Raw genomic sequence first — 10,904 nt, forward strand, 5'->3', positions numbered from 1 at the left:
GGATTCAGGGAAACTTTTTTAAACGTATCGAAAAATAATTTATTTGTATCATTTTAACAAAATTGGCCTCATAATCGTAGCCGTGGCGATTTCTCTCAGTCATTTTATAACAAACGTTCCCAGGGAGCAGTGCAGATGGTTTGACTACACAATGTCTGTGGGCATAACATGAGTTAAAACCCTCTGAAGGCAGTTTTCCTTTCAATAACAAGTGCAGCATTCAGATTGAGGCTTTTTACAATGATTCTTTACAAACTAAATTGCGAGTTTTATGCTTAATCGAGATTGCTAATATCAGATAGCAATCACTTGACACATTATTGCGTGATCTGTTTTTCTTGAGACGAATAATGACCCGGTAGTGTAATAATGCATCATCCATGAAATCCCATATTGTTTTCTGAAAGTCTTATTTTCTGCTCTGTGTGCAAAATGGCAGGCCCGTCATCGGCCTCTCGCAAACCACATCAAACCTCCGAGAGTGGACATCTGACGCGGATTGGGTGTGCAGCGATCGATTGCCTGATCAACCGTGCAACGGGAGGATGGAACCAGGGGCGTCGCTCCACCGCTGGCAAGTCTCGCGCTTTCTGAGGTGAGTCTAGGCTGCAAACTCGTCGTCGCTCTGCCGAGATGAAATTTTTCTCGCATACCGCCACTGTTTGCGGGTGTCCACCACCCCTGCCGGAGCGCGCACCCGCGTAACCCTCCCGAGGAACATGAGTAGGGCAGTCGTTACTGTTGCGACTGAACCCCAAGTGTCGTGAAACCAATCGGACTAGAAAATGATTGCTCGGCCGCAACACGGCGGGGCCGCCGCGCTGTTCAGTCCTCGTTGCTATTTTCTTTACAGCCGGCTCTCTGTCATCACAGTTGGTTCTCTTCTCGCCTCCCCCCGAGCCTATCGCTCACTGCTCCTCGTCGTCCTCCTCCGCGGCGGGCTTGGGCGCGGCGGTGGTCTTGGGCCTGGACCGCGTGCCCTTGGAGCCGTGGCGCGCCGCCGTCGCGGCCGGGTCGCGCTTCTTGGGCTTGGGGTTCTCGAGCTCCTCCAGCTCCTGGTCCGTGAGCACGCCCTTGTACCAGTCCTTGCTGTGGGGAAAAGTGGGACGATTACCAACGGCAAATTGGGCACTGTCGAATGGCCTTTTCAAAGCGCCCTAGGTAGGGATTCTAAAATCGGACATTTTCCGGAAAAATTCCAAACATTCCCCGAAGCAAAATGGTTTTATGAAAAAATTCTAGGGAAATAAAAGAGAACTTACCAGCAAAAGATTCAGACATTAAAAATATATATCCAGAAAAAAATCCCAAAAATACTTTACTGGCAGCTTAAAACTTCTAGCTCTAACCGGCCCTAACTACTGAGGGCAGGGTTGACAATAGCTCAAAAACATCCGTGAACTCAAGTATCACATAAGCCTTAAATGTGACGAAAAATTTTGTGAGGTCACCTAATACAATGCATCCGGATTGAGAACGTGTGTCCTGACTGCTTTTGTTCTAACACGGTAGGTCTCTTTTGAACTCCTCTACGGTACAGTTTTCGCATATCGAGCACTTACCACTCCGGCACCTTGCGCGGCCAGTCGCACGTCTTGGACGACTCGCTGAAGACCTGGCCGCGCTTGCAGCCCGACCGCCTGGGCGTCTTGCCGTTGACGCACACGTAGAAGTACTGGCAGTCCTCCGGGTCGGCGTAGCGGGGGTGTGTGACGCCCACCTCGTCGGTCACGTTGGGGCACGTGAACTTGAGCACCTCTGCGAAACGGATGGAAATTTTAGCACGGGTCCCAAGTCTAGCAGTAAGGGGCCGGAGCACAAAACTTAAAGGTAGAGGTATTATTGTTTCTTTTTCATTAGATTTTAGGGCTGAAATCGTATGTTTTTTGGATGCCATGATGAATGAACCTTGGAACATTTTTTCATGTGTGGCCACTTGTTTACAACAACATGGCCTCTGAGAAAACGACCTTTAGCCCTAAACTCGAATCAGAATAGCCGTTGAAGACGTTTCCCCTCCTTAAAAATGAAGTACATTGTGTTGTGTCGCCCGTGATTTGTTGTGTCACGTTTGTGCCTCACCTTGAGAGGAGCAGCCCTTCTTTTTGGCTTCGTCGGGCCAGGTGCAGGTGCCCGTCGCCTCGCTGTAGACCAGCCCGCTGGGGCAGGTGATCATGTTGGACTTGCCGTCCACGCAGAAGTAGAACTTGTCGCACACGTTGGCCTCCTCGTGGGCGAAGTAGCCGTTCTGCCGCTCGCAGTGCAGGCTGGGCTTTGGCGTTTCTGCGAGGAAAAGTAGTCGGTCAAGGAGCGATTCGTCCAGCTTAGCACCCGAGCACGTTGGGTTGCCTAGCCTGTAGGGGCCTCCCGAGTGCCATGGCGACCGGGGGCCAGCTGGGGACGGGCGTGAGTTCCGTAGGTCCCTAGATTCCAGGTTTTACCTTAAAAACTATCCTGGTCACATGAAACTCGTTTTTGTGTTATTATAGTATACGTCATAACTTTTTAGTCGAAGCTGATGCTGGTCTTGATTCCCTGTACGGTTAAAACAAAAGTGCTAAGGTATTTGGTTGACCCGAAACGTCTAACTCGTTTTCCTCGGGTGGCTCCGGTTGAACAACAACCTGACTTTGCCTCACTCATAACGTGTTTTCTGTGCTTACGTTTCTCGGGCCGCTTGGAGCAGTCAATGTTGAAGGGCAGGTCGCACTTCTCGTACTCTGAGCTGTAGTCGTTGAAGACCATGCCGTCGGGGCAGAGCTTCTCGGTGATCTTGCCGTTCTTGCACTCGTAGTACTTGTCGCACTGGTACGCGTCGGCGAAGTAGCCGTTGGGCTCGGGGCACTCGTCGGTCAGGTCGCCGTCGGCATCGTCGCCGGCGGGGGCCGGGGTGGCCGCGGGGGCGGCCGCGCCGGGCCTCTGTTTGCGCGGGGGGGCTGCTGCACCTGAGGTGAGGACACAAAACTAATTAGATTCGCAAACTGATTTAGGATTGGCGACTTAAAATTAACGAAATTTTTAATGTTTAGATGAAAAAATGGACCGAATGGTGATTAATAAAAGAAGTAGTTTGAAGCTGTAGAACAAATCGTAAAGTGGTTTAAACAGTTTTCAAATATTGTGCGATGATAAATATGCTTTTGGCTGTTTTAATGTCTTTGTACAAACGCAACGCACCCTTTGCAGGTGTGACTTTTCTTTGATTTTGCTGTGTACCGTGCGCTTCCTCGTGATATGTCTAATACTTGAGGTTACTGTAGAGGACTACGCCGTGTAAAATAGCTGCGTGAATTCTCACCGCCCTCTCTACCTTCCTCATGAACGAACTCATTGCTGCAGCCTGCCTTGGTGCTGGGCGTGGCGGGGCGTGGCGTGGCGGGGTGGGGTGGGGGCACTGAACACCAGGGTCATATAGAGCTGGCATACGTCTTCCGCTTTGTATGGCCGCATTGGGTTCCGATACATGACGCGCACTACAAATAGGTTATACTTGCAGAGCTCAGTGCGCGTCACTGTGACAGGGAGGCGCGCTTACACTCCGCGATATGTCTTTGAATAAATTCCCAATTTATCTCAACGTAACCTGAGTATCTGATGTAAGTTAAAGCCCAAAGTAACTTGCATGCTCGACGATGTAAGTAGCCGGAGAAACTTAACTGCCCGAGCCCGAAGTAATTTATGCTCCCGAAGTAACTCGTGTGCTCGAAGTAACTTAAATACCCTAAGTAACTAGAGGACCGGAAGTAATTTGATGTCCGCCGTAACATGAATGTTCAAAGGAGCTTGTTTGTGACTCAATTAAAGAATTAATATGAAACAGTAGGTGGTAGGTATGGTTACTGATTGACATTTGATGAAGTGCTAACGCCGCGGGTTGGCAGCCTGGCTGTGGCAAAGGGGAGAGGAAGGGGGCAGTGAGAATGCACCTTCGGCTCTTTCTTGCGTTGAGGTCTCTGGCCGGCCGGCCTCACTGTTTTGTGCAGCCGCAGTCCGTATTGTCCAACTTGGCGATCAGCCAATGTTACTGCAGTGACGGCGCTCGGTCCGGTCGGTAAGAAAACAAATGCTGTACGAGGTGAAGCGGTTTGGAGCGAAGTACAAATCCATCCGAATGTATTCACCGCATTTGTATGTGTTTTGGAATGGAAATGATAAAAACAGGCCTCAAACAATCATCTAGTAGACTGACTTATTCTGTCAAACTGAACTCTTCGCATTGTGTGGTCGATATACCGTAATATATTTCGACCTTGTTCGAGCATATCAACTCCCTGCATCTCGACGTTCATTGTTTTTGTTGCAGTCAGTGAGATCATTATTTCACAGGGTACTTTCACCCAAATCATTTCAATGTCGTTCACATGCCTCAATCACCTCAATAAGTGATAGAATGATGATGGTCTTTTAAAAGAAGCATTCTCACCCCTTCTAATCATTCGTCCCAAATGAAAGAAAAGCTCATTTTTTATTCAGCCTGCTGTTACCTTAGCTTCCGCATTGTTCGTTTGGCTGCCTTCGTTCCGTGGCAGCCCCCCTTACCCTCGTAACCCCCCACCCTCTTCCTCCCCGCTCCTCTCCGCCCTACCCCCTCTCCCTCTCTTTTTCACACTCTCAATAGCAAACGCTTCGCAGCCGGCACCTTCACCGCGCCGCCGGAACAGTTTGGTGTGTGCGTGTGTGTGTGTGCATGCCTGTTAGTCGGTGTGCGTGTGTGAGTGCGTCTTATCACACACGGAAGAAAGTGCGAGAGCGTGACAGGCTGCGTCGTAATAATCTCTCGGTAATCCACCCCCCCTCCCTCTCTACCCCATACCGCTCCAAACATTGTATTGTGGTGATGGAAAGCAGTCAAAAATTAAAGTAAATACAGCACACGTCGTGCTAATTAGTATTGTTACTCGCTAATTAATATGTTTACTTCCTAAATAATCCTTGATAGATGTACTTTTTTTCCACCTTTCTTACTTTTGTAAGTGCGCTGCATTATTGAATCGCTTTTCGTATTTGAATGTGACATCTTTTAGGAAGTCAACCTTAGTCAATGAATACGGTATAAACAACATCCTGGAATTCATGTGTATTTGGCCTTTTCAAGCTGTCATTTTCACCATGAGGTCATCCATGGGCGTCTTCAGCAGGCGCCCTTCGTGATCAGCAAATAACTTGAACCATTCACGCCTATGTCCTTCCTCTTTATGCTCATGGGTATTATACCTGGCGCCCGAGTGTCACCAACGCTCGCCCAGTCATGGACATTCGGTCGTGCAGTTTGTGGGACACAACCCTGACGCAATAATGAAAAGGTTAAAAAAATGAACCCTCCGGAAAGAGGAGATGAGTGGCTGAAGACGACGTTCACGATAAAAACAACTTTTGAATTTTTAAGAAAAAAAGAGGAAAGTTTGAGAAACTCCCATACTTGAGGAAAAACTTCTTAGATTCTGAGGAAGTTTCCCAAGAAATGTGTTTTTTTTCAAATCATTTTCTTAGAAGATCTGAAAATCTGAGGAGTTTTCCCTCAAATACTGGTGTTCCTCAAATTTTACCCCTTTCCCTTTAATATTCAGACATTGTCTTTACCGTGTTACGCGTGTTTGTGTTAAGTTGCAGACCCGGCAACAGCAGGTTCAATGTGGTGCTACGACTGCAGTGATCAAAGTACAAACACATTGATGTGGGGTCTGAGAGGTTTAAGCCCGTTCGGTGGGCTTGGCTCTGGCGCACTCAAAGTACTGCCACCTGAAAACTGTGGTACGATTACTGCAAAACTTTACATTTATTTTCTATCACAGAGTTTTTGCCCCTGAACAATTTAATATTTGATAAAAAAATCTATCGGAAACAGTGCAGGTAATTTTCATGTGCCTGTGGTGATAATTTAAATTATGCGCACCGCACAGCATAATCAAGTGCGTGAATTTCGTCGCGAAAGATATGCGAAATCTTCTTTCGCACAGTTGTAGGTACAGGGTGTCATGATCGCGTGGCATCTATATGGAATTCCTAAGCAGGAGGATTCACACATCCGCACGGTACAAGTGTGCCGGATGGAGTATTCAAAAGTGCGCGCCGGTGTGGGCGCGATTTACTTACCAGCGAGGGTGAGCAGCGCGAGCAGCAGCGCGGCGGCGTGGGTGTGTCTGGCCATGGCGTGGTGGCAACACGGAGCGGACTGGACATCCGCGACCTTGGCGGTGCCTTTTAGCTCCGCTGCCCCCTCCACGGCCCCCACTCCCACCCCCGCCCCCACCGGCCCATGCCCATGGCTCGGCCCATGGCACGGGCCCATGGCACGGCCCACGGAGGGGGTGCACCCCACATGTCGATACCCCCGCCGCTGCTACGAGAGGTACTTCAATGTTACTTGATAAATTGATAATGTTAGCGAGTTTTTTCTGTTGATTTTTCTGAATTGTCAGAGGGGTAGATTTTGCCGGGGGGGGGGGGGGAGGGTCATTCGAGACCCCGTGGGTACTTTCTAACAACCAGAAAACCGTTTCCTTGAATGAAGGAATTTTTGGTCTGCAGTTGAGGGCAGGATTGTTTTTTTCGAAAATTTAAAGGTACTCTTTAATACAAAAAAATGAAGAACTTCTCCTGGAGTTCAAATGAACTTTCCTTTGTCTCCTAATGTAGGTCAAAAAATCTTGTATTCAAAGAGACGATGTCCTGGGAGAACCAGAAGTTATCACTCTTGTGCTGCTGTTTTTTTACTGGATATTCTTATAATGACACGCACCTGCAGAAAAGTAAACTCAAATTTGTACAAAAGTCATTTGTTTTAATTAAGATTGTTTATTAGACAACGAGGCAGTACCGCGCTCAACACATTATCATTCACGGACCATCCCATTTCACTTGAAAACGACGGATAGAACATTTAGCTAAAACATCAAAAAAATAAATTAATATAGCAACATATATCACATGATGCGTGAAAAGCGAATGGAAGCTCTCCGAAAATAGAAGGAAGAGATCTTGACATGTTTAATTACTCGAATCGAGTTGATCATAGTCATGGTTCTAGTGACGAAACAGTTCTTTTACATATTACAAAATGGACGGTATTCAAGCAATTATCTTGATCAATAAATTGATATGATGACAGGACATGAAATAACAATTTCTTCGTGAGGTAATGAAGTAGCCTTAACTTAGCTAATCAAATGAACACAATAATAGTAATCGTAGAAAAAAGTTACGAGCACAAAACATAGTGTGGCACAAACACAGTGCTTGTTACGACACATCCTACACAAAAGAAACTGTAAATTTTACTGTTGACTGGCACATATTTAACATATTTAATTTGTGCAACTGTGCCATCTATAGGCAATATCTGTAAGGCATAGTATTACAGTTTCCATTTTTTTTTCGAAATGTTTAAATTAAATCTTACAACAAGTTTCATGCTTGTCTTTGAATAAACATATATTCAGATTCTTTGGTGCACATACCTACACATACCATATGATGCTTTTAAAAGAAATTCTAAATCAGAAGTTAGACACAAAAGCACATTTCTCATTGAAAACAAAGAAACGCCCCTTCTCCTGAAAGGAAGAGGGGAAATATTCTGCCAGAGTGGCAATAGTTTGCAGAAATAGCACCTTGTTGGCGAAACGCGTTGCTATCACACTACTTGGCGCAAAAAGCAACGGTTTTTGACCAAAAATAGAACCCTTCTCAGGGCTCGTCATCCAATCGCTTCATGTGGAGTTTCACCTGAAACAATGAGAACAAGTAAGATTAGGGATGAATCTAAATATATTAATAGCTCCCTGCAAATATGGCAAGCCATATTCTACTGCGCTTGTACAAGAACATCCGATCTGCGCTATATTATGCTAAGGCACCCTGCAAGAAAAGAAAGCTCTAAAAGATTAATGTGTTTTTTGTACCATTGTGCAAACACATACTTTGTAGCAGTGTACGATTATGTTGTTGTCAAGGGTAGATTCGGTCGTCTATGGACTTGGCTCGGCGATAGTTCCTCAGCATCTGCTTGGATAACCTCCGGACTGCTTCATCGTGTACGCCCTGCCAAAAAACGAACCGACCAGCCGATAGGGGGCGGTTTTCCCATCACCAGGAAGCACTTGCATGCACGCTCTAACTCGTACACGTTCTATCTTTCTACTGGCTATGACAAAGACGTATGAAGTCTACTTGCAGTAGTTCCCTCATATTGACGAGTTAGTACTGTATTCTACCTAGTTGAGTAAAAGTATAGCACCATTCTCAAAGCTGAAAATTGACATGCAAATTATAAAACTGACATGCACATGCTGTACTTTTTTCTGTAAACATTACCCCTTACAATTAGAAATCGACCAACTTTTCCATTAGTTCACTTGGCCCAGCTCGTGACTAATTTAAGCCTTTCCTCCAATTTCGGTTTTCTCTTCAAGCACGAGGGAGCCTTCAAAGGTCTAAAGGTCTCCCTTCGTTATAATCATAATAGCTCGGCCGGAGTAAGAGGGAGGGAGAGCGACGGGAGTGGTTGGGTTAGCCTGTCATTAGCACAGCGTATGACAAGCCCTTGGACCACCCACTCTCCATCCTCTTGACCTTCCCTGAGACCTGAGTTGACCCCGCCGACCGCACAGAGCCATGTTAGAGCTCTGCAGACGAAGCTGCCCGCCTGCACTGTACCGCTAGTATTGTTCCCCTCCAAGAGCCCTACACCTGATTAATTGCTTTAATTTCTCGAGTGATTCATCAACCCAACCTTCAGGATCAGCACTTCACTATTGACCCACAGCATGCCCTCCGAGCTGACTTATTGCGATACATTTATGGCTCTGTTAGTCTCCAAAGACTTTTTCAGCTTCGTTACCTCCTTGTCGCTGGTGCTGACGACGGTGTAGGTGGTCTGCGACTGAGTGGGCACGGGGGCGGCAAACACGAATGTGTACAGGAGACCTGCAGCCATACCTCCGGCGCAGGGTCCGAGCCAGTAAACCTGGTAGATAACATTGCCCGTCGATCATCAATCCCACAGTTTGCAGGGCCGCCCTTTAAATCAATGCCACACGAAACTTACCCAGTGGTGCTCAAAGTCCGAGGTGAGAACGGCGGAGCCGAGGGAGCGAGCCGGGTTCATTGACGATCCGGTGTAGTCAATCTGTAAGAATGGAAAAGTTCATGTGGTCACGGAAATAATTCATGGAACTGTACTGTACTTAAAACTATTATTACTTCAGCCCCTAAGTAAAACAAATAAAAATGTGTTAGGTGTTAAGCTTTCGTGCGAGAAAATCTGAACACAGATTTTTATATGTCAATTTGAAAATGAATTTTGCTGTTCTAGACTAGACTTGCCTCTTGATTAATTGTTTTTCCTAGAACAAGGAAATACGGTCAAGGTGTGAAAAAAAAAGGTTTTAAACGCCAAAATTTTTCCGAAAAAATTCGAAACTTTTTAGAAAAAATGAAAAAGAACTGAAATATTTCCAGAAAAATTAGAAAAACTTAAAGAGTATCGGGGAAATTTTCAGATATTCAAAAAAAAATAAAAAATCCATTTTTTTTTTCTAAAACTACTTGACCGGAGAATTAAAATCTCATTGTATGAGGGTACAGTAGCAGTAGTCGCCTTCTCAATAGGCAGCCCATCGCACGGGCGCGCGTGGCGGGTGGCATCGCCACGGCGCTACCCCGCGGCGCCCGTCCGCAGATACGCCGCGCGTTCTTGCCGCTACTCACGGTGGCGAGGTGTCCCAGGGCGACGGTGAGGCCGATGGCGAGGGGCGCGGCGTACTTGCACTCGGGCCGGTTGGGGTCGCAGACGGCGAACACGACCAGCACCAGGACAAAGCCGAGCAGGAACTCGACGCCGAAGCCCTGCGCCGTTGTGATCCCCTTGGCGGTGAGCTTGGTGTTGCCGAGGACCTCGGTGAAGGACTCGGGGGTGACAGCCTGCAACAATGGAAGAGCGTTCGTGATCGGCGTTTTGGTGGACGTGAGATATCAAGAAACCTGTTACGCGAGACGTGGTCTGGCGGACTTCAAGCTAGTTTTAAAATATAAAAACGAATTTAATGGGATGTGCTACCTACCTTGACGAGTCCTGTGCCTATGATGGCGCCGACGCTCTGGGCGATGATGTACAGGATCCCCCGGATGACGGGGGTCTTGCCCGTGGCCAGCATCCCCACGGTCACGGCCGGGTTCACGTGGGCCCCGGACACGTGTCCGAACACCTGGAACAGTCCGAAACAGGGTCACGGCGGTGTTGCTGGCAGGGTCTTGCCGCATCCTTTGCGCCTCGGTCACAGTGAGATGGGCCAGGGCCTAGTTAGCGCCTGCCGCCCCCATCTTCCGCCTGCTCTAGTCGCGCTGGCAGCCTAGGGCCACCTCAGATGGATCCAAGGAGAAGTGGGCTTGAACTTCAGTGGTTTTGATTATTTGCAAAGTACATTTTTAGACAGTCCTCTAAGAGACTGTTTTTACCAGAAGGCAAAGTCTCGTTTTCTTGGCTGGATCAGGTTAATCCGGGGGCAGTGTGCATGCAAGATAAGAGATGCGCTTACTGATGCATCTTTCAATTGACAAAAATGATTGTTCTTTGACATTTAGACCACGGGACGCAGTTTAAAAAGTTGCAGCAAAAGGTGATTAGCTCAACCATTTTGGACGCTCTTCTCATGCACAACGTACAGTTATCCGCCCGCAGTGAAAAGGAGAGGGAGTGGGGGGGGGGGGGATACGGAAAAGCACGCAAGGAATAGAAAGAGACAGAGAAAGGCTAAAGCTGGGAGTGCGTTATGAGCGGGAACGGCGCCGCCATTCAAACGCGCCCATGAGGCCCCTCCGCCCGGCCCACTCGCGCGCCCAGCCTGGGCTGATCCCATGAATATCCGATGCCCCACGCATTATAGTGGCTCACGGCTCCTTCGCCC

At 47.6% G+C, this 10,904-nt stretch overlaps 2 protein-coding genes across 3 annotated transcripts in view; both read right to left on the bottom strand.

Annotated features, from left to right (window-relative positions):
• Positions 1-14: 14 nt before the first annotated feature.
• LOC113213722 (protein obstructor-E) lies at positions 15-6,169 on the bottom strand. The gene is made up of 5 exons (XM_026432861.2): positions 6,094-6,169; positions 2,664-2,945; positions 2,083-2,283; positions 1,563-1,758; positions 15-1,089 (listed from the first exon to the last, which is right to left on the bottom strand). The coding sequence occupies exons 1-5, from the start codon at positions 6,146-6,148 to the stop codon at positions 909-911; spliced, it is 915 nt and encodes a 304-aa protein (XP_026288646.1). The 5' UTR covers positions 6,149-6,169; the 3' UTR covers positions 15-908.
• A 606-nt stretch (positions 6,170-6,775) lies between these two features.
• The window catches only part of LOC113213723 (aquaporin AQPAn.G), a 33,462-nt gene continuing 29,333 nt past the window's right edge, over positions 6,776-10,904 (bottom strand). The window contains exons 3-8 of one of the 2 annotated variants that reach the window (XM_052265273.1): positions 10,062-10,205; positions 9,709-9,921; positions 9,047-9,127; positions 8,840-8,965; positions 7,920-8,040; positions 6,776-7,725 (exon numbers count right to left, since the gene is read on the bottom strand). In XM_052265273.1, coding sequence (XP_052121233.1) covers positions 7,948-8,040; positions 8,840-8,965; positions 9,047-9,127; positions 9,709-9,921; positions 10,062-10,205 — 657 coding nt within the window. In that variant the 3' untranslated portion in view covers positions 6,776-7,725; positions 7,920-7,947. The remainder of the gene's footprint in view (positions 7,726-7,919; positions 8,041-8,839; positions 8,966-9,046; positions 9,128-9,708; positions 9,922-10,061; positions 10,206-10,904) is intronic. The other variant, XM_052265274.1, reaches the window with a different exon arrangement.

Source organism: Frankliniella occidentalis, unplaced genomic scaffold, assembly GCF_000697945.3.
Source record: "Frankliniella occidentalis isolate FOCC.00 unplaced genomic scaffold, Focc_3.1 Scaffold25, whole genome shotgun sequence".
In the NCBI taxonomy this organism is placed as follows: domain Eukaryota; kingdom Metazoa; phylum Arthropoda; class Insecta; order Thysanoptera; family Thripidae; genus Frankliniella; species Frankliniella occidentalis.

Excerpts from the sequence above, each read along its gene's own strand:
- LOC113213722 (XM_026432861.2), bottom strand. The coding sequence starts at position 6,148 with ATGGCCAGACACACCCACGCCGCCGCGCTGCTGCTCGCGCTGCTCACC. Across the intron at positions 1,759-2,082 it reads GAAGGGCTGCTCCTCTCAAG|AGGTGCTCAAGTTCACGTGC; the intron begins GTGAGGCACAAA and ends TCCGTTTCGCAG. Across the intron at positions 1,090-1,562 it reads CCGCGCAAGGTGCCGGAGTG|CAAGGACTGGTACAAGGGCG; the intron begins GTAAGTGCTCGA and ends TTTTCCCCACAG.